The 24147-nt window shown below is 34.7% G+C and overlaps 1 protein-coding gene across 2 annotated transcripts in view; it reads left to right on the top strand.

The window, feature by feature from the left end:
• Positions 1 to 24147, top strand: part of Dmd (dystrophin) — a 1759261-nt gene that overhangs the window by 993176 nt on the left and 741938 nt on the right. For both annotated transcript variants that reach the window (XM_041642825.1, XM_041642826.1), the window contains one exon: positions 6780 to 6944. In XM_041642825.1, coding sequence (XP_041498759.1) covers positions 6780 to 6944 — 165 coding nt within the window. The remainder of the gene's footprint in view (positions 1 to 6779; positions 6945 to 24147) is intronic.

The following is a 24147-nucleotide window of genomic DNA, read 5'->3' as shown; positions in this document are numbered from 1 at the left end:
TTCCTTAGTCTGATACACTGACAGAATCATCCTGTCACACTTCTGTTCCTGAGATCAGGTTTCAGCAGTTCAGGTGCCAAGCCAAATGGAATCTAACTCTTCTAAAGAATCTGACTTCAACACATTCATGACGGCAGGGGCAATCATACGTGACTTTTGTTTTTTTTATATTTGAATTTTCTTTATTGTAACTGATGGAGAAAACAAAAATGTACGTATTTATTGGACACCATGTGATGCTTTGAAATATGCATATTCTGTGCAATTTTTTGTTTTTGTTTTTTTTGAAACAGGGTTTATCTGTATAGCTTTGGAGCTTGTCCTAGAACTCCTTCTGTAGACTAGGCTGGCCTTGACTCACAGAGATCCACCTGCCACTACCTCCTGAGTGCTGGGATTAAAGGCGTGCACAAACACCGCCAGGCTCTGTGCAATATTTAAATCCAGCTAAACATTTTCATCTTGTCAATTTTTCACGCATCTGAATGGTAAATTTAAGTCTTCCAGAATACTTTCTTCTAGCATTCTGAAAGGTGTACTTAATGTTGTTATGTTCAATCACACGTCATTACATTACAACTCCTTCTTCTCTCAGTGTAATATCATAGCCATCAGTTAGCTTTTTCCCATTCCTCTCCTCCTCCTCTCTCCAGCCTCCGGTAGCTACTTCTCTACTCCTAACTCCTATGACGTGTATGTATTGTGTGCATTCAGTCATTTGGCATCATACATAATGTACGTTACAATATATATTGAACAAATAAGTGATAGTATTTAGCACTTGATTTTCTTTACCCGGCCAATAAAACATGGCACAATCACTTCTAGTCCCATAAATATTGCCAAAAGTGATGTTTCATTTTTGTTGCTGAATAACATCTCATTGTTTATATGAGAGATATAGTCTTTACATGTATATCAGTTGATAGACACCTGTATTTTTTTCACATCTTGTCTATTGTGAATAGTGCCACCAAGAGCATGGGATTGCAGGCCTCTCTTTGACATAATTTCACATTGTATACGGACCCAGTAGCAAGACTGCTGAATCATATGGTAGTTCTTCTCACAGTCCTCTAAGAAACCTCCAGACTTGTTTCCCTAATGGATAGACTGATTGACATTCACATTGGAAGATTAATAGGTTCTACTTTTCTCCACATCTTTTCTAGCATAATAAATACGAGACTATCATGCATTGTAGTTTCATTCAACATTTGCCTAAAAATTCCTGATGTTACACATTTCTTTTAAATGTGCCTTTTGGTCCTAGTAAGTTGTTCTAATAAAAATATCTGTTCAGGAACTTTCCTATGTGTAGAAATTGATATTTTAAATACACAAAGAAAACATAAGGAAAAATTTACTAGATGAATAGAACATATTTAAATATGTCAACAATGTTTGCTTAATAAAGATATTTAATGGTATCCATTAAGCCAATGCAATAGTCCATAAATAAATCAAAATTGTTTTTCTGAGGGAACTTTATTTTCCTATTTTAGAAGTCTAAGTGACAGAATTGATCATCCTTGTCATGTTATTATATCTGCAAGTGGACTTTTGGTATTAAAGGGAATGAATATTTTTAAGGATTTTAAATTATTTCATGTAATTGTTTAAATTAATGTGTATAAAATGTGCACATTTTATAAGATAATTTAATAGATATTGATGCATCCTGTAAAACTATTGTTCAGTTCAATAATTTAGAATCAGCCAAAACATTACAGGGATTGTTTTCAGTTGTATAAATCTGGTAAATTGGGAAAAATAAAATCTTACGTTAAGATTTTTTTCTTGATCACCTTTCCAAATATTATTACTGTAGTAAGGAGCTGCAGGCTTTTTCCCACCACCCAGCTCCTGCACAGCTAGCTTTACCCAAAAAAACTATATGGAAACTGTATTCTTTTAAACACTGCCTGGCCCATTAGTTCCAGCCTCTTATTGGCTAACTCTCATATCTTGATTAATAATCTGTGTAGCACCACAAAATGGTGTCTTACCAGGAAGGATTCTAACATACATCTGTCTGGGGTCAAAGAATCATGGCGACTGCCTGACTCGGCTCCTTTTCCCAGAATTCTGTTCAGTCTACTCTGCCTACCTAATTTTGTGTCCTATTAAAGGCCAAGCAGCTTCTTTATTAATTAACCAATGAAAGCAACAGATAGACAAATGACCCACCTCCATCATATTACCTCTCTTGTCACCACACTCTATAAGTGTTGGCAGTATTTAATCCCAAGCACATATAAATTAGCTCTGTTTTGGAAATAAATATCAGTGGCAACATCTTATGTTTTTCTCCATTAAAATATTTTCTCACAATATTTGTGCGGTGATTCTCTGTTGTTTAATATGTCATACTTTGTCTACTTGCTTTCTGCACAATGTTCTATTGTGTGAGGATTCCGCAGTTCAGGCAATATACTGTTGATAAGCACTTGAGTTTTATCTGTTATGGCCTATGTGTTGTTTCTAAAATTCGAATATAGTTGCAGGTAAAATGACTCCATCACCCCCTTTCACTGCCTCCCATGTGTGTGTGTGTGTGTGTGTGTGTGTGTGTGTGTGTGTGTTTGTGTGTGTTTGTCTATCTGTCTGTATGTATATCTTTGAAATTATGATTGTCTAATTCATCTTCACAGTATATAAGAATTCTAATTTTGGAGCTGGGGGGATATCTCAGCAAAGTGAGAATCTGAGCTCAATCTCATAATATTTGTAAAATAAGTCTAGTGTGGTAGTGCAGGTTTGTAATTCCTCAGAACTTGAGAGGTTGCCATCACACCAGATAGGGAATGAATGACAGATATCACCAAAGTCCAATTTAGTGAACCAGTGAGTTTTATTGGAGTTACTTACAGGAAAATGCGTGAGGACTGCTTAGAGGAGAAAACATGACTCGAAGAAAACTACATTAAAAACCCACCATCATGAGTAACAGCTCACAATCTGGAAACCTGAAAGCACACTGCACAGCCTACAGGTAGCTCAGGAGTTTTGAAACTGTCTTTTCCAGGTAGTTGGTCTGAGGCTCTTGAAGGCAGCTAGCTCAGTTGGTCTTTGCCTCTTTCAGGCTGCTTGGCTGCTTTCTGCTTCTTCCAACCTCTTCATCTGGTCTATGTATTCTGGCTGCTTGATTGGTGAGATAGTCTTCTTTGTAGCTAGGCTCATTTAAGAGTGTCTCTCAGCAGTCTTACTGTTTAAATACTTATATTGAATCTGGTCAGAGATTTGTGGGAGCTATTTTGAGTTCTTTATGTGTTTAAAAAGCTTCCAGGCGGGATGGTGTGTTTCAACTTCTTTTAGAATATTCTTTTGCTTCATGTCTTTGTAAATTACTGTCCTAAAAATATTGTTTTACCTACTTTGCACATCATATGTTGTAAAAAGTTTCTCTCCAAATATGGAAGGCTTTTTTTTTAATAGGAAAATGCTACACAGAGGCGATAGACACAATGCATCTATGAACCATGCAGGCCCGGCTGATTAGCTTATGTGGTAAATTTCAGGACAGTGAGAAACCCTAAAAATGATGGGTTGTACCCAATGACTATCTACCTCAAGACCCAGCAATACCACTGTTGGGTATATACCCAAAAGACGCTCAATCATACCACAAGGACATGAGCTCAACTATCTTCATAGCACAGCAGCATTATTTGAATAGCAAGAAGCTGGAAGCCACTTAGTTGCCTCAACTGAATAAGGAACAAAGAAAATGTGGTACATTTACATAGTGAAGTACTACACAGTGGTAAAAAATAATGACATCCTGAAATTTGCAGACAAATGAATGGATCTAGAAAGAACATATTGACTGAAGTAACCAGAACCAGAAAGACATATATAATACGTATTCACTATTAAGTGGCTTTTGGACATAAAGAAAAGAAAAACCATGCCTACAGGCCACAACCCCAGAAGTGCTTTTGTTATTATATGTTGTTTACTTGTTCTTACAAAAATACCACAGATGTAAACATAGCAATTATAAGAGCTAATTGCAAATATTCTTTGAAATATGCTTATTATCAAAATTTTCTTGGATATGTTAGTCATTCGCATAACTATATAATGATAAAGTTAGCCTCTAAATTCCTGTGAAAGACTTTCACTTACAATTTTGATTGTGTTCACACTGAATCTATAGATTATTTGAAGAAAACTAATTATAATATTATGTCTTATATTCCATGAATAAAGCATATTCCTCTATTTTTTTATGTTTTCCTGAAGCTCTCAGGGGTTTTCATACTTCAGGGTAAAATCTTCCTTTCTATGTGAATTATCAAGTTTCAAAAGACTGTGAAAATATATAGTTGAGTAACTATTATAAGGTCACTCATTTTCAGGGAGGGAATCATTATTCTCTTTCCTAGAAGACAATATAATAGACAATTGATAAAGTAGTATTGTTTTTAATTTGCATTTCATTGATTATGTAGTGTTTGGAATTTGTCTTGTTTATTGATTGTGTTTTTTTATCAATGTATTCAATTTCCTCTTCTTTCATTGGATAATAACTTTATGCAGTATACATGATCTCTTGTTAAGTAGATACTACAGATGTTCCCACCTAGTTTTCGTCTTAATTTTGCTTAATAGCTTTGAATTCTATTTCTAGAGGGAAACCATGTTCCTTTTCTTAGATCATTTCTGCTAATTCTTTTATACCTTTTTATAGACACAATTTTAGCTTTTCTGGATATTTTGTATAAAGTATGATATTAGTATATAAATTGTGTATTTGTAAAACCTATACTTTTAAATATTAAAACTTTCAAATATTTGAAGTTATCAATCATAAAACTAAAGAATAATAAAAATTAATCTTGCATAAAATTAGGTGAAATTTAGGGTAGATACTCACTGAATTAAATGTATTTGTTTCCATTTACCACAGAGAACATGTATGAAGAATATAGTTTGAGAACACATATAGATTATTGGAAATAAATTAGAAATTTTTCTAGTCTTGTGTCTATATCTATAGTTCATTGAAGATGTGAAATATTATATATAAACAATGATTATTTAAGAACAGGCCAAAGATTGCTACAAAATTTACTGTAATTCCAACTTATAATCAAATCACACTTCTTATCTTTGCCCATGGTCTGTGTAGCACAGTTCTTAGAGCCTAATTTAAAGATGAAGAAACAATAGCAAATTTATATGAGATGGTCTCAGCTCACACCACCATTACCAGCATTGACTGACTGATATTGTCAGAGAAAAATAGTCAATACAGTCGCATCTTAATGAAAATTCAGTATTAAACTATCCAAAGCATAATTTTCCTCCAATAGTTTGTATTAAGAGGAAAATATGGTTTTCCTTTTTATGTGACATAATGAAAAAATGATACATGTATATCTTCCAAAAACTGTAATATAATTCGACACTCGGCATTAAAACATCATAGTGACAAAACGAACCATGTTTTGTCACTAAGCATTGATTTTACTTCCAGAGAAATACAAACAGAATGAAATTCTTGAAGTCAAATAAAGTGATCAAAGGCAATATTTGAACATATTTTAAACAAATTGTCAAACTATCTTCTACAAGGGGATGTCAATACATTCACTGGGCCAGTGATATGGAGTAATCAACATTTTCACAGCTTTGACAGCAATAGAGTAGATAAAGCCATCATTTTCATTTCTTTCATTATGACCAAGGCTGCCATTACAAGTTGATACTATTTCTTTGTATTAGTTTTCATTTTTGGCTCCCTAAAGAAAATAACTTTATTCTTGCTAATCCTGGCTTTCTGTTTACCCAGGAGTTTTAGCAACTGTTGCTAGCATTTAATGGTTTTATTGTCTTTCACTGTCATGCAGAGAATTATTCTAAGCAATTTTTAAAGGATTACTTTATTTAATTCTTGGATTAGCATTGTGTCTGTATTATCTCCAGCCTAAGGAAGAGACACTGGAAGTTAGGGAAAATAGGGCTAGGATCTTAGACAACAGCATAAACCAGGATTTAAATCTAAGTACCTAATATTAGATCCAGCAATATTAAACCTTATAACATATTGCTTACAAAAGTATTTGGTATCTGTCAATTCCAATGTTATCTATGTTTAAGATTTAGAAGATCAGAACAGCAGAATGCAGGGGCCTTGAGCGGTTAAAGAAAGCAGTACATTTGAAACTTTCATCCATGATGGTTAGTATATACTAAGTCTTTCATAAAAATAACCAGCAGGTCATTCTGTTAGTCTACTTTCACCCAAATGCCATCTTTACTCTTTATAATACTGCAAAGTTCTGTGTTTGGCATACACATTTAGTAATGAGAAGTTATATAAGGATTATGATCTTTATCTTCGATCAATTGGAATATGCATCTATGTAAGTGTGGGTGAAGTTTTTTGGTGCGCTTGTTTTTTATGTTCTTTTGATATAGGGTCTCATTCTGTAACTCTGACTAGTCTTGGCCTTGCCCTGTGGCCAAAGTTAGGTCATGGCAATGCCTCTATCACATATATCCTGGTATTACAGATGTGAGACGCCTCACCTAGCTTAGGTGCATGTATTGCAATCATAAAAAAGCAAATAATATCTAACTCTTTAAAAAAATGAATATTACCCAATGATTTATAACATGTAAATGCGATCTTACCATGTCGTATGTGTAAATTTAGCATCTTTTAAAATAAATGTTTCAGCAAATGGCTTTAACATCTTCTTTTGAATACCTTAGCTATTTTTAGTGTATATCATAATTATTTATCTTTGACTTTCTTCCCCTTTCAGGTCTCCAGAGCTTTGCCTGAAAAGCAGGGAGAACTTGAAGATCACATAAAAGATTTTGGGAAATTTGAAGAGCACCTAGAACACCTGCTTCTGTGGCTATCTCCTATCAGGAATCAATTGGAAACTTATAGCCAACCAAGTCAAACAGGACCATTTGATCTGAAGGTGGGTGCCTCTACCTTTACATTTTCATTTCTGGCTGAATGAGTCAATGACCATATTGAGCTTCTCATTGGTTAATTTGAATGTTTTCACTCCTTAGAACAGGACAAGGATAACATTTTTAAGTTCATCACAATAAGCATAGCAATCTCTGGAATGGGGTTTACAGAGTAAACGTGGGAAAGTAGGAATTCCTTGCACGTGAACAGGGTTAGTGGGTTAGTGGAAAGACCTGGAGTAAAAGAAAATTCTAGTTAAATGAACAGGGGTCTTCCTGAAGACAGGCCAGAGTGAGCAGACAACATCTTGGTGATGCTGAAGAATGAAGAATCTAATCAAATTAAAGGCTGATCGGATCCGGAGGTGATCGTTGGTAAACTCATTTAGCAGGGTTCAATTTTGTTTTGTTTTATATCAGAAATAGTCAGGTTAAGGCTGGAGATACCACATTACAGTCGATGCTGTTGTGATCATTATTATTTCAGTAGTATTTTCTGCTTCTTTCAGAATTTACTAGACATGTTTTTAGTTACTTGTTCTCTATAACACCCTCAAGTTGTTAGTATGATCCAGTTTTCATCTCTGCATTAATTGCACTTCATAGGTATGTATTTGTAGATATCTTTTCCAAAGCCGATTCTCATCTAAAATTTTCATCCTAAACATTTGAGAAAGACGTGCTTAAAAGAAGGAATAAAAATAGAGAGAGTGAAAGATTTGGTCCAGTTAAATTGAGTTATACTTGCAAAGTGCACTGTTTTCCTTTTAGCTTGCTTCCTCTTGATGGTTTTATTTACCACTCTGATAGCTGTGCATTGAGAACACATGGTACTTTGTAAGTCACAAGTAAACATCATTTCCCCAGTATAAAACTCAGCCTGTTCAATCACTGTCATGGTCTTCAATTCAGTCTGACAATCAAACTCATGAATAGCAATAACCTTTACCCAGTAACAAATTAAGTTAACTTTTAAAATATAAATATACAAGACGAGTAATAACACAGCCTGTAAATCAAAAGGGTGCTGGCTATCCTGACACTGATATACGTCTACTGATGTCTGAGTCACCCTATCCTTGAGTCATGCATGATCGCCAGGGATGGCTGGACAAAGCTCATCTTCAGTTCTGAGAAACCACCCTTCCTAGGATTTTGTTTTTTCAATTCAGTAGTACATAGTATCCTGAGACATAGTTGACATGCTTACAGAATTGCTAGTGCTACAACTCATCGATTCTTGTTGCTTCGTTACTGAATTAACCACCCTCATAAGAAGGTACATTTACTTGGCTCAGATGGGCCATAAGTTGATCCAAATTACCAATTATGCTAGGCCTAATATTTTCTCTGTCTTTAATTTTATATCACAAAAAAGAAAAGACAAAAATTCTTTTCTCTCAACTCGTAATCATGTTTTTGCTTTTGTTTTAACTTTTGTAACTCAGGTAAAAATCTGTTCATCAAAATATGTCTTTTCAGAAAAAAAAATAATAACGTGAATACTCTGAGAGAGCTGTCTTCGTCTCTGGAACATATGTAAGAGTAAGGAAAACAAAATCCCATCACACAACTAATAAATTTGTTGACACTACAGAAGTGAATTTAGTCTGGTCTGTGCTTTCCCCAGCCTGTCCCCAGTTAGTTCTCAAACATCAAAAAGTCACATCAGCCCTTATCAAGAGCACATTGGTTTCTGATAAACAGGTCTTAGAGTCTGGAGTGAAGCCCCTCTTTTCTGTGTTAAGGAACTTCATTACCAAAGTTCCACTTCACCACTCTCACGGCTGTGTGGTGTTTTGGTATCGTTCAGTTTGCTTCCTACAACTTAGTTTAAATCACTAAGGAGAAAAAAATGCAACTGCATCTTTCCATGCAGAAAACTCTTTGGCATATTCCCTGTGTAGACTGAGATTATTCATCATTGTAGTATCGATTTCAAAAATGCTCCTTAAAGCTCTTTCTTCTCCTTTGGCAGTATTCAGGCCAAAAAGGACATATGACCATATGTATGCTAACTGGAGAGCTTCTCCCAGAAATCCAAAAATCCTTGACTTCTAATCAACAAATCGTGGCCTCTGTTAGTAATAACCAATTCTTTATCCCTCTATGTCTACCTTCTATTTCTAGTCTCTTTCTAATAATGATTTATTGAGGTTATGCCTTTTTGTTTTTGCTTAAATTATAGATTTTAGTCTTTACTGCTTACTGTATACATTTCTGCTTAAAAAAGTTAAATATATACCATCAATGCAAAAAATGATAAAATGAAATGTTATTTGCTGCACTTTACCCAAAATAAAAATAAAGCTTTTAAATGGTTTGGAGAACAAGTCAACTTTTTTAACACAGGAAATTATAATGCCTTAAAAATATCAGTTAAAAGACAGTGAAATAAAGTAGATATAAAAAAAAGATACAGCCTGGCTCCATTTACTCGATTTAAAGAAATTTTCTTTTTTCTATCTATGGTGGTCATGGACACCTCAGAATTAAAAGGTCTGGGGCTCTGAAACTCAGGTCATTCACTTTCTCTGGTCAAACTCTGAGCACCTGTTAGAAAGAAAAAAGAATATGTAATGTCCTTCATGAGCTTCAGTTTTTCCTGCTCTGATATTTCCTGCTTATTGATGAAATGCAGCAAGCTATGTAATGAAATCCAAATTTAAAATAAAAGAAGAGAGAAAGGAGGGGGAGGGGAGGATGGAAAAGCCGTAAGCGCTCTGTTCTAATATATTGTTTATGCTAGAGTGAAAATTGACTGCACATCACTTGGTTTGTGCAATTTACTCCCAAAATATTCCTATTCAGGAAATCCTGCAAATAGCAGTATTTATCTTGAAAATCACCTCACAGAACCCTTAGCAAGCTGAGAAACATAATCAATGAGATCGTGCAGTAGAGGGTGAAAATGAGGTATAATCAGAGCCCTTGCCCATCAGTCAGCCCACTAGAAGGCATGCCTTTGAATTTTGATTTTCAAATGTACTCTCAATTTAGACATAAACTATGTTGATTTCAAATTTCGCAAATGATAATTGAATGCTAAGATCCAGGGACCAGTTTAGAATTTATATAAAGGACCTTATGCTTTTAATCTTTAATGAAAGCCTTCAATAATGAGCCTGAAGTAGACTGTTTATCTGACATAAAACAGCCTAACTACTGCTTTCCAAACTTTTTATTGAAGTAGGAGTTAGGGGAAATGTGTAATTCTCTCTGTTAAAACTTAGTAAATGGGTTATTTCCATGTTGGTGACAGAGATAGTGTTTCCTCCCTCAAGAATGGCTTTTCCTTTGTGGTCTATAAATAAACCCTACCATGCTAGAACTGTGATTGTCTGTAATGTCAAATCTGCAGACCACTAACAAAATCCTAATAACTGACCACTGCACTAACTAAATACCCATATCAAGTGTTCATATTGCAGTGAGTATTGCCAAAGAAAACTAGTAATGGACAATTAAACAGGCAAGAGTGACCTCACCCAAAACTTGTACAATGTAAGGGTAAGATTGAACTCAATTCTATTCAAACAAGACAGGAGAGGATTCGAAATGAGTCTCAATTGATAAGATTGCTTGTCTTTGCATTCATGAATTACTGCAGAATAAATCAGGCATGTTATAGCAAATGCCAGCAATGCCAGCACTCAGAAAGTAGAAATGGAAGACGTTGGAGTTCAAGACCATTCTCAAGTATTTAGTGAGTTTGGCCCCAGTCTGAGCTACCCAAGGGCCTATCTCAAAAAGAAAACAAAGAAAAACTAAACACACCCAAACCAAATACCCACTACCCACCCCCCAAAAAACAGATTGGGTCTTCCTAGTGCTAGATGAATTAGTAGAGAAGTACCTGAGGGTTTCTAGGGGAAGCAGATGAAAGTAATTAGGCCATCTATGTGTCTCAATTTCGTGTTTTGGCCATCAACGTTTTTCAGTTTTGTGTTTTGAAGTCAATCCTTATCTTTCCACAAACTTGGAGATCAGGGCAAAATTTCCTTGATGATTACATTTCAAAGGGTTGGTGTGTCAGAGGGATCTGGAGGACAGATATTCTTGAATCAGAAAAGAGGAGATTGTATATTTGTGTGTGTGGTTTTTTGAGACAGGGTTTCTCTGTGTTGCCCTGACTGCTCTAGAACTAGCTCCATAGGCAAGGCTGACCTGAGACTCATGGAGACCTGCCTGCATCTGCCTCCCCAGTGCTGGGATGAAAGGCATGTGCCACCACCACTGGGGAATTGTATCCTTAAGAGGCATAAATGAACCACATAATTCAAGGACTTTTGAAATTAATGATCTTCAAAAGTGGAAATGAAATTTATGGTGCTGAAGTAACCAGTAGAAACTTTCTTCAAGTTGATACAGCAATCTTGGTCAGTCGCTATTTTGCTCTAGCAAAGCCCAGGATCCCCCTGAGCAACTTAGCAAAGCTGGTTTATGAAACTGAAGTTGTACCAGCAAAAGAGACTCAGGATATCATGTTGTTCACCTTGAATACACACAGTATTTTGTAGTAGAAGGGATTGAACCTAGCACCTTGTGAATGCTAGGCCAGCTCTCTACCACTGAGATACATCTCCAAGTCTCATTTTATGATTTGGTTTTATAGAGAGCCTCGATAAAATGCCCAAGCAGATCTTGACCTTGTCAGACTTGTGAGTAGCTGAAATTACAGAACTGTGCCACCATGCTTAACAGACGTATAATTTTTTTATTTATGAATAACTGATCTGTTATATGAGAATATTTTGTAATTTTAACAGACTTTTAAACTAATTTCTCATTAGGATTCTGTTGTGCTAAAACTTGATGCTAATGAGTTTACTAATAAATTCATAGCAAGCATTAACTATGTGACATACGATCCTTGTTCCATGAGCCTTCACTTCTTGAGTCTACTGAGATTGCAAGCATAGTTTTCTTCCTCCTTCTTGCAGGATCAGTTGTTTTGCTTTGTGACAGAATTGTATTTCCTTCACAAAATACACCCTATAGGTAGCATATGCTAGATATAAAGTTTATTCCTATTGTCCTTTTCAATTGCAATGATTTTATTTATATGTGTTTCACTATTATTTATTAGGCATTAGTTTTATTTTTATATTCATTTTCTAAAACAAGCATCAGTTTAGCAGCAAACTATCCGAGACAAGCATCTTCTAACACTGTTGCATTAAGTTTTCCTGGTGAAAGAGCATTAGTCCAAGATGCATACCAAAGATAATCCCAAATCCAACTTGTAAGTTTATTAGGTTTTATTAAAGAGCCCAAGTGGGGCGTTACATACATGGACAATGGTGACCCCAAAACAGGTCCATTCTCCTAGACAAGCTACAGAGTTCCACCTAGTCGTGGATGGAAACATCCTGCATGCTGCATTGTGGAGTCCTAGTTTCACTTAAATTTCTACTTTTAACATGGTCTGTCTCCCATTGTGTTTGTTGCTGGTGGGGAAGGAAGTAAATGATGGAGGGTCTTAAATGTCCCTTTAAGCCCTGAAGTTGCATGCTGAAGAAACCAGGCCCAGATCCATAGCTAGCAGATGGTCACTGCTGAGAAGAGTAACCTCATTGGCAGGTCTCTTCAGAATGGGAAAGGGAAATGGAAACCCCAAACAAAGGAAACAGCCACGCCTCCTGCAGCCCAGATTCATGGCAGCCTTCTAGCACACCAGCCAAGAATAAATCAATTTTGTTCCAATTCCTGGAGTACCTAGCTGAGATGCAATCAATGGCCCAATCCACCTGGAAATATAGACCCTGTAGTACAGTTTGACCTTATATTATATATACTAGCATTCAACCCTGTGAGTACAATGTTACGAAAAATAGACGTTCCCATTGTACCATGGAGACCCCATTACACACACCTTTAATCCATCTCAGTGAGAGCATGGAGTCCCCTGCTATAGATGTGCACAAGAAAATAAAAATTCTAATCTTACACCTCCGTTCCCATCTCTTTAACGAAGAAAAGGGAAAGTAACTGCCAGAAAACAAATCCAGTGACAGACAACAGCAGAGAGCCAGGAGAATTTCCTCATTCCCCAATTTAACTTGTCCACAGAAAATAATGAGCTTTTTTTCCAGGTGAGAATTCTTAGAACAGGTCATACAAACATATTTAGAATTACTGTGTTGTTGATCAAGAGAAATGTACTACAATTTTTGTGATATGTAAAATTTTTAGTGTTCCTTGTGAAGCTCAAGAAGTGGACTCCAAAAATCCCTTTTTTACACTGATATTCAAGCCAGTTTCTAAAACTAGTTTAGAAAATAGAATATATCTCTATACTTTTACCCCTGGAATTTTAAACTTGATGTTTATCAGGTGTTTCCTATGCATACTGTATTTTCTGTGTATTTTGTGCTTTTTTTTTTTTTTAATGTGACAAAACTTAGTTGTATCTGGGGAAAAGGAAATTCAATTTAGGAAATGCTTTCCCCAGGTTGGTCTGCAGACAAGTCTGTTGGGGGTCTTTTCTTGATTAGTGACTGATTTAGGAGGGTTCAACCACTGTGGGCTGTACTACCCCCGGGCAGAAGGTTCTAAGAAAGGTGGCTAGGGCTGGAGAGACAGCTCAGAGGTTAAGCACAATGGCTGTTCTTCCAGAGGATCTGAGTTCAATTCCCAGCAACCACATGACCATCTGTAATGAGGTCCGGGGTCCTCTTCTGGCATAGAGGTGTATAGGAGGAACATTGTATACATAATAAATAAATCTTTTTTTAAAAAAAGGGTGGCTGAAGATGAGCTTGGGGCAAGACAATAGGTAGTGTTACTCAGTAGTTCTCCTTCAGTTCCTGCCTCAGATTCCCACCACGAGCTGTTGAGCTGGTTATCCCTTGTATGTAACCTGCAAAGTAAATAAGCACTTTCCTCCACGAAGTTGTTTATTGTAGGTGTTTATCACAGCAACAGATATTCTCTCTCTGTCTCTCTCTCTCTCTGTCTCTGTCTCTCTCTCTCTCTCTCTCTCTCTCTGTATTTATAATAGATTTTGAGAAGGCGTGGAAGGGGAGAGAGGAGTGAGAAAGAAGTGTTGAAATATTCTAAATACAGTTTGCTCAAGTATGAAATTTTTTAAAAAAACTATAAATAATTAAACTAACTAAATTAAAATAACTAAAATAAAAAATATTGCTTTATTCTTCTGAATACATCCAATGTGATCCAAACACAGAGTTGTGTATACCCCAGTCTGAAGACTGTTCTCTAGCTTAACATTCTATAGGAAGGAGCGAGGGACAACTTGACCCCTGCTTTGATACTTGTTGTGCTGCTAATGCATCATTGTTTATCTTACCACAGTCATTGAATTCAGTGCACTCGTTCCTAAAATACATGCATCATTACTGTGCATGTATCATGAATGTTCCTTAGTCCTGAAGTGACATTTCTCCCATTCTTTTTTCTATTTGTTTAATGGAATTGAGTACAAAGGTATTTATCAACCCTGTCTTCAAACACATTCCCTGATGTTTCCCAACATCAAGACCTTTTTATGATCTCTGAATGCCATTATTTGATTTGATTTGATTTTTATTTTGTAGTTTGGGATTTGGTTTTGAGGCAGGGTTTGGTTTTGAGACACCATATAGACCAGATGAGCCTCAAATTCCCAGAGATCTTAAAAATGTGAGTCTATTAAAAATGTGAGTCACTACATCCAGCCCCCTTGATTCATTCTCAAGGCAAAGAGCAAGTAAGAAAGCCATCACCACTTGGGGACATTATCAGGAAGTAACCTTGTCCATTAGTGCCTGGCTTTGGGTTCATTTCTAGAGTGCACAATTATCTTTCTGGAACAAGTTCTCCTGTATGCAGCCTTTTCTATTTCAATTCTGATTATTCTTCATCATACTACAATATGTTTATAAACCCACTTGTAATAAAAATGAAGAGAGGGTTATAGTGTAATAGACTCTATTAAATGGCAATTTCGTTAGAATATATGAAATTGATTTATTGAATATAACTACATAAAGTATGCTAAAAGTTCTCTTTTGAAATTCAGATTCTATAAGTATAATATAATAAATCATATGTACATCTTCTACAATTGTATCTGTCAAAAAGATATCTGCAGTGGACTAAATCATAAGGTCAAGCATTAAAGTACAAACCAGGAAACATTCTACTTTGAAATCAATATACTTTGGGTATAGTCTTCAATTAGTCATAAAATTATTGTTGCTTTATTTCCTATTTCCTTGGTGCTGTTTTATATTGTCAACAAGCATGCATTCCAATATTTTATGTGTATTGCTTAAACACATAAAATTTGCTTGCACCAATCCCCAATGAACCCCTCTAAGTACAATAATGAAATCTCCATCCAGCTAACAAGCCATATGTGAATTGACTATGGTGTCTTAACGTTAAAAAGCAGTCTGTAGAGCTCAATAAAAATCAATTTAAAAAGAAGCACTTTAAATTTGATTAGAGTGGGTACATTGTATAAATAAACTCAATGTATGAAGTATTATCAATGCCAACATAGGCTGTATTATGTAGTGAGTGCTCTAAAAGTTTGCTATAATAGCTCCAGAACATAAATCCTAACCTAGTCAAGACATTGTAGCTCTTCAAGGAACATGTATCAGTAGTAAAAAGGCAAATTATTTGATCCCTGTAACTTTTTGGTATGTTATCAACATTTTTTAATCAAGCAGGGCAGGAGAGAGGGTGTCACCTCATTATCTTTTTAATTTATATTCTTCTTATGAGTGAGGAGGAAAATTTCAAGTGTCTCAGAATCACTTTACTTCCTGTTCAACACACTTTTAACTAGATTTTTTTTTCTAGTTTTGTCCATTGCTTACCTGTCTCTTTCAAAAACTGAGACAAATGCACTACGCAACTTAAAGTAAAACGCGGATCTTTGATACAGGAAATGTTTCAGATGACTAATTGATTCTAGTTTTAAAATGCAACCTGAAATCAACAACACTAATTTTCCACAAATGATATACAAATTGTCCTATATAGCAAATAATCTTAGAAAGAAGTTCACTTTGATGAGAAATTATAACACAATTACAGATTTTAAAATATGTTTTTTTAAAATTTATTTCACAGTATGTAAAGATGACAGCAAGATTGTGTGTTTGTTTCATGTGCCCATTGGCAACTGATTCCAACATTCGGACAGTTTTGGAACCATAGGCTCTGGGCTTGTCTCTGCCTTTTGTTTTCTAACCACATTTGAAATAAGTACTTAGTTTTAATTTTATTTTTACACCTTATTTTTTCTTATTAAGCCTCAGACTGCTTGATTCTAGTCTTCAGGTGCACCCATAGTGGCTGGCTAGTTTTATTAGTATACTGAGATGTAATTTATCTGAATCGAGAGAGTTAATTCTTAGCAGATTAGGGCCCTCTAATCTCTTTACTCCTCTTGGGCACTACTTCCTGTCAGTACTGTTTGTTCTGTTCTGTGCAGTTAGAATATTATTCCTCTTGACATATGAGAAATAAACCCAATAGAATTAAATGTCCCAGTTTTAATTTTCCCTCACCAATATTAAACAATTTCTTCCAAAGAAGACTTATCCAATTCTGCATCATTATCTTGCTCTAGATGTAACTTGAAGTCATTTTGTCACCCCACAACTATTATTGCTTCCTTCATATTATACTTTTACTGCACAGTAGAATTTTATGTTTTTTAGTGATCTTTCATTGCTCCATTAAATGTAATTGTAGGTAATGATACTTTGCAGGAAGTTAATGTGAGAACATCAGAAGTAACGTTATCATTTTTTAAATGTAAACTATGGAAATCTTTGCCTTGAACTTGGACAGTGTCCCTTTATGAATATGAGCAAAGGAGGAGAATAAGAAAATTTTCAAGAGTTTTAAGACATTTTCTCTGTAAATGAATAAATGGACCACCTTTTTTACTACTGTATTGCCCAAGGGGTGATTTTGATAGGCAGACAAAATATAGAGTAGAAAAATATTGGAGTCAATATGATGGTTTGAGTTTACAAATAAATGCCATTGGAGCAATGAATACTCTGTGAGTTCATATATATTCAGAAATTATATATGTATATGTATATAATTTACACACTTGCAATTTGCAATATTCATATAGTATAACTTTTGTGACTTTATCCTAAAAGATTCAGGCACTATTTTAAATTATCTGAAAAGACTGTATCCCCAAAGCTGCTTACTTATAAGCTGTGTCACTGAAGGTTACATGGTATATTTCTATATATGGAAGTAAAAAACAATTTGTAGTTAACATTTACCCATCGCCCTCCATTATGTGTTACCTAGGACTATGCTTATCAAAGTTGACAGCTATTGAATAATTGGAATAATGCAGGAATATTGTAAATGTACATCACTTGTGGTACTAAAACAACTAGTCTAAGAATCCATGCATTCATTGTGCTAGCTAGGTTTTGTTTTTTGTTTTTTGTTTTTTGTTTTTTTGTCACTTTGGCACATGCTAGGGTAAGAAGAAACATCACTAAAGAAAATGTGTTCATAAGATCATGCAGTAGGCAAGTCTGTGTGAACATTTTCTTGATTAATGATTAGTAATTGATGTGAGAGGGCCCAACCCACTGTGTTTGGTACCAAACAGAGGCAGGTAGTCCTGGGTTATATAAAAAGTTAGACTGACAAAGTCGTGAGTCCTAAGTCAGTAAGTAACATTCCTCCATAGCTTCTGCTTCAGTCCCTGCCTCCAGGTTTCTGCATTGAGTTCTTGATGGCTTCCCCAATGCCCCTGTGATGGGCTGTGATCAGGACACATACACCAAATATACCATTTAATTCTTATATTGCTTTGGGTCACAGTTTTTATCACAGGAATAGAAATCAAACTAGGATATTTATTAACTCCACTATGGACTTTTAAGTAGGGCGAATAGCCATATTTGCATTTTCTGTTTTTAATTATAAATAATTGGTCAATGGCTCAGGCTTATGACTAGCTAGTTATTACATTTAAATTAACTCATATTTCTTATCTATGCTTTGTGATGTGGTTCATGGCTTGTTACCTCATTTCCTACACATTTTGCTTCCTCAGTGCCTAGCTGGCATCTGCTTTGACTCCACCCTCTTTCATCTCTGTTTTTAGTTTGATTGCACCACTTAAATTTATTCTGCCTTGTCCTTGGCCAAATAGCTTTATTGTCAACCAATGAGAGCAGTACATATTCACAATGTACAGAAGGATCGTCCCACTGCATTTTCCCATTTCTGCCTAATCACAAAGGAAGATTTTTGACTTTAACATAGTAAAATTGCATATAGCAAAACAATTATCAAGCAAGAATTATAGTCACACTATTTAGTTTATTTGAGTTTGACAAAATTAAATACTCTATTAGCCATCCTATCTTTGACAGATTAATAGTTAGTCATTTATAATGGTCGAACTTATATCCATACTAGTTAGGTTTTCTAGGTATACAAAGATGTATTTCATTAGATAGGTAAACTTCAAACACTCTAAAGATCACAGGTTATAGGATTTAAAATGTTTTAAGAACTTAGACTTTTCTCAACAGTGAGACATATCTGCTTCCGGTAGCACCATTTACTTCCAAGAGTTTAATGGGCATCAGAGAAAGTTCTCATGGAGTTTACTTCTAATGTGGCAAGGCAAGTCATTTGGGCAAAACCTGCTCTTGCCTGAATTGCTTTGAGCATATGTTGTATAAACTGGATGGGCAGGACCCATAGGAGAGTTACAAATGAACTTTTGCAATACAAGACAGGATGGTATTGCAATGTTCCTGCTTCACAGAAGAAACTGCTGGACATTCTGCAGAACACAGAGGAAAACAACTGATGAACTTTGCCAATACAAGGCAGGAAAGTCCTTCAAATTTTCTGCTTCACTGAAAAGTCTGCCAGATACTCTATGAATACAGGGTAAAGAAGAATTCCTCAGTATTGCAAAAAAAGTCTGGGTGACTATCCAGGCAGCTAAATGTCTCTGTCATTTCTAGAATATTTGAAGTTGCTTGCTATGCACTTCCTGTTTACTCAGGTAATAGTATATCCTTCTAGGATGGAGTTAAAGCCTAGAAAGTTATAATTATATTTTTCCTTAGTTATGACAAAAGGTAAATTAGACATACATCTTTATTTTCTATGCAGGAGAAATTATATAATATATCTTTGTGAAGTGGTCATTAACAATAAGCAGGCTTTCCATTAATTCTTCTTTGATCCCCACAGCGCTCTCTCTCTCTCTCTCTCTCTCTCTCTCTCTCTCTCTCTCTCTCTCTCTCTCTCTCTCTCTCTCTTTCTTATTAGGCAGTAGGGAAAAGATCTCATTCTGGATTACCAATTTATCTGGTCTCATAGTCTGGACCAGTATCTCTTAGAAAAATAGCCATTTTTTTCTGATTCATTTTTTCCTCCTGCTTCTTTACAAGATGTCAACCTTATTAATAGGTGAAGGAAAATTACATTTATATAAGACATAATAAACACATGTAGGCACTTTTACTCTCCTATGATTTTCTTTTCTATATAATGTCTTCCTGGTCTAGTAGCTATGAGATTATATTTTTGTCAAGAAATAATGTTAATTGCTCAACATACTATAATGGTTATAAAGGAATCCTTAAATCTAGAAGTTACTACTGAAGAACACTTCAAATTCTAAACATAATGTCATGTGCCAGGTGATAGTAGCACATACGTTTGACCCCAGCACTCTGGAGGCAGAGGCAGGCAGATTTCTGAGTTCAAGACCAGCCTGGACTACAATTTGAATTCTACGATAGCCAGGGCTACATAGAGAAGCCCTATCTCAAAAATCATAACAAAATTTGTAACTCATCTAAAAGCAGTTGTGACTGTCATTATGGTAAGAATGTCTACCAAGAAGTTATACCAATGTAAAGCCTAACTTTGTTTTTTTGTCATTTCATATGTGATGGAAGGTTGGATTTAGTATTTACATAAAGAAAACTCACACTCTCTGGGTGTAAACAAAAATCAAATTGGTTATGCTCATATCTTCAGTGATTTGAAAGGCAAAACTCATATACATGTGTATATAAAATAATTTAAATATTTATGCCATATTTTTATTTATAAATCAATTTTTAATACAATAAAGTATTTAACTCTTTTACTAGCCATTGGAACTCTATTTATTATATTGGGTCACCCTGCCCAGCCTTAATACATAGGAAGGTTCTTAGTCTTACTGCAACTTGATATGCCATATTTTGTTGATAATACATAGGAGGTCTGCTCTTTCTTGCACAGAAACAAATGAGGAGTAGATTAAGGGGGTGGGAACAGAGGCGTTGCTGGGGAGGGGAAGCTGTGGCTGGGATATAAAATTAATTAATTATTTGCTTAAAAGGGAATACTTTATTATTTTAGTATTTAGTTGTCATATTAAGACATTATCCTAAATTAAGCCTTCATTCACATTTGAAAGCCTAAAATTAACGAAAATGAGGCATAAAAATAATTTAAAGATAATGAAACACTATCAGAATCTGAAAAATAAGAATATTAGGAAGTGCTAAATATATTGAAATTCAGTGTAAGCTTCTATTGAATTAGTATGAAAATGTATCACAAATCACATCACTCTTTACAATGAATCAAATGTAAATTTAATGTATTGAATGTATTGCTTTAGAAATACCATAAAGAAAGGCTATCCATGGTAGTGACTCCCTCTAATACTGAGATAGGAGGATAGCAAGTTCCAGAACAATTCGAATTACATTGAAGGACAAAAATCTTGTATCTTAAAAAACACGAGTTAGTGATATAGATCATAGCTAATCTGTATGCCAAGACGGTACAAGGTCTTGGATTTGCTCCCCAGCACCAAAAACAAAGAAAAGAAAAGAAAAGAAAAGAAAAGAAAAGAAAAGAAAAGAAAAGAAAAGAAAAGAAAAGAAAAGAAAAGAAAAGAAAAGAAAAGAAGAAAAATCATAGTGATATTTTATTTCCTTTTAAGCATATAATACTATATACCAAGTTTTTATTTATTGTGTTAATTTTATGTCATTAAAAGTAAGAGTATAGAATGAACTGTGTTAGCAAATATAAATGTATGCTATATGTTACAAGTACTTCTAGCACCTTCTATGATGTGGCTCTTGAAAGCTGTACTTGACTTAAAAATCACCTTCATACACTCCATACTTTTAAATTGCCAAATAACAACTGTAATCGGAGGTTTTTTGTTTTTTTTTTTTCTGGCCACCTGGTCCCAAAGAACTGACATAGAGGATAAATATGAATTTTAAATTCTCAGCCGATAGGTTAGACTTTTTACTAGCTAACTCTTACACTTAAATATATCCTTATTGCTTATCTATACTTTGCCATATGGCTTGGTACCTTTTCTCAGTAAAGTATGCACTTCTTGCTCTCATTTGAGTCTGCAACTGACTTCCTGACTTCACCCTTCTCCTTCTCATCATCCTTAGATTGGTCATCCTGCCTATACTTTCTGCCTGACTACTAACCAATCAGCACTTTATTAAACCAATTTGAGGTTTACAAGGGGATAATTCCATAGAAAACTACTGTTTTCATATTCACATATTTTTCTATCATTCTTTTGCTTTTCTTCTATAGTAGTGAGAGTGGGCTTTTGCATTTATGCTTTGGCTCTATGTCTGTAGCTATGTGTAATATTATACACATCACAATTATATTATTTGGAGATATTCATATTTTATAAAATATCAAATACTTGGGTGTATATCTCATATGTTTTTAAAAATAGAAACCCTCTTGTAGTAAGAGCACTTTTTAATTTGTGGTGTACTAAAAACACATTGAACTTGGTAATAGTTTCAAAACAATGTACATACAAATACACATATTAATACTTCTGAAACATTGTAATTAAAATTTCGAATGTTTGTCTTCTAGAAATGAGTATTCAACATCTAGTGAGCTTAAAAACATAAAAGACATAGTTAATAAAAGATACATTAAATGTTTAATTTGAAACATTTTAATGAAAGTTTTAATTATAAGATTAAGCAGCTAAAATTAACTTATAATAATTGATTTTGCAGCATAGTAGTCATTAAACTGAAATAGATAAAATTAATAATTATGTTAATCGTTCTTAAGGCAACACACAAAAGAATGTGTAGGATCCAGCTAGAGTTTTTCTGTCGATCAATAAAACTTCAAGAGCATATATGCATATTTTCAATATCCAACACTTTTTGAAGAAAGATTTGTGACTACAATGTAGAGCCGTTGTGTGTAGATAAGCATCTCTATTTTTAAATCATTTGATGAAGGATATGATAAGGAACAGAAAATAAATAATTCATGCTAAACTTTCCAAAATATACCTCTAGTATTAGCATCGTAATAACTACTAATGATTTACATAATTGAAGAGATAACTATAATGGATAGTTATACACACATACAAAGATGCATTTTACTACATTTTAATAAAAACTATGTGGGTAGTGTTTGGACATTGTGATGCATTTGCCATTACAACGGAGGCCATATTTTTCAAGATATCATTTTCATTCCTTTTAATTTGTGTAAGTGAGTTATGAATAGAAGCACTGACTTTTCTTATGACTAGCTAAAATATAATTTTGAATACAAAAAATAAAAACAAATGCTTTAAATAGCTTTAGAATAGAGTAAAGTAAAATAATTCTTAACTTTAAAAGGACCAAAACAAACAAACTGGTTACTCAGGGTGCAGTAAATCATCACTTATGTTCACTCTAATTGTGTTATTGATGAAAACAATTTTTAAGGTGATTCTTTTTAGATATCTTCATAGACCCATGCGATAGTACTTAATACAGTTGACTCATTAGTTACATTTTAAATTTTATTTTGTACTTAAGTTCCTGTTTATATCAGCAACAGGAATAAGATGAAGCTACTTAAATTTACATACCCCCAATTGAACAATTATTTTTTGCGTTATGTACATCCATAGTGTTCCTCCTGTAAGTTGATTCTTACACACTTGGCCAAATCTTCCAATGATCACTTATTTAAAGATGTTTTCTTGTTTATATGTATTCAAGTGTTCCGACATTAGGTTGCATGTACCATGTACTTATAAGTGCCTATGGAGGCTAGAGCGGGTTAAATCCTCTGTAGTTGTAGTTACATGTGACTATGAATGTGAATTTGGGGAGGTAAACTAAGGCACTCTTCAAGAGTAGTAACCACTCTTAATTTCTCTGGCATACCATAGTCTCTTTTAAATTCTTTCATTGATAGTAAGTTGTTATTGGATTCTAGCAGAATTCTAGTTTATGGGAATCTAAAACAACAACAACAACAACAACAAAAAACAGGATCATAATCCTTATCCAAAATTCAATCATTAGCTTTTTAGGAAGCCAATGAAAATAATACATTTGCCAAGCACACAAAACAATAATGATTGAGTATAACAATGACATATGGCAGGCTAGATGACCTGGCTCCAAGATGAAAGCTCATGTGTTGTGTTTATCAAAGAAGACTAATTCTATCACATGTTTCTCTCCTGGACTTCAGGAGCATTTGTATTTGCTTTCTTCTCTATACATAATTAAGAACGGCTGTGCAAAACTGAAAACTCAGGAATTCGATTGTGCTTTTGAAACATACAACTTTAAATTATTTTATCCAATTGATGATTTGGTTTTTACAAGGTACAGATAAAGTTGTATTAGGTAATGACTATAATTTCAGTATAAAGCTTAAAAATAAACAGAAAATATCTTTATCAGAATATAATATTCATTTGGTGAGCCTTGAATTGCTCTTTTCTTTGCTTTTAAAGAAAATAACCCTAATTTGTACTTAATATTTTTATTTATTTATTAATTAATTAAAGATTTCTGTCTCTTCCCTGCCAGCACCTCCATTACCCCTCCCCCTCCCCCAATCAACTCACCCTCTCTCATCAGCCCAAAGAGCAGACCTGATTCCCTGCCCTGTGGGGAGTCCAAGGACCTCCCACCTCCTTCCAGATCTAGTAAGGTGAACATCCAAACAGCCTAGGCTCCCACAAAGCCAGTATGTGCAGTAGGATCAAAACCCAGTGCCATTGTTCTTGACTTCTCAGCAGTCCTCATCTTCCGCTATGTTCAGTGAGTCCGGTTTTATCCCATGCTTTTTCAGACCCAGTCCAGCTGGCCTTGGTGAGTTCCCGAAAGAACATCCCCATTGTCTCAGTGTGTGGGTGCACCCCTC

Source organism: Microtus oregoni, unplaced genomic scaffold (genome assembly GCF_018167655.1).
Source record: "Microtus oregoni isolate MIOR12 unplaced genomic scaffold, Mior012 000079F_ref0000094, whole genome shotgun sequence".
In the NCBI taxonomy this organism is placed as follows: Eukaryota; Metazoa; Chordata; class Mammalia; order Rodentia; family Cricetidae; genus Microtus; species Microtus oregoni.
The sequence above is the reverse complement of the archived record's forward strand: the minus strand, read 5'-3'. Positions and strand labels throughout refer to the sequence as shown.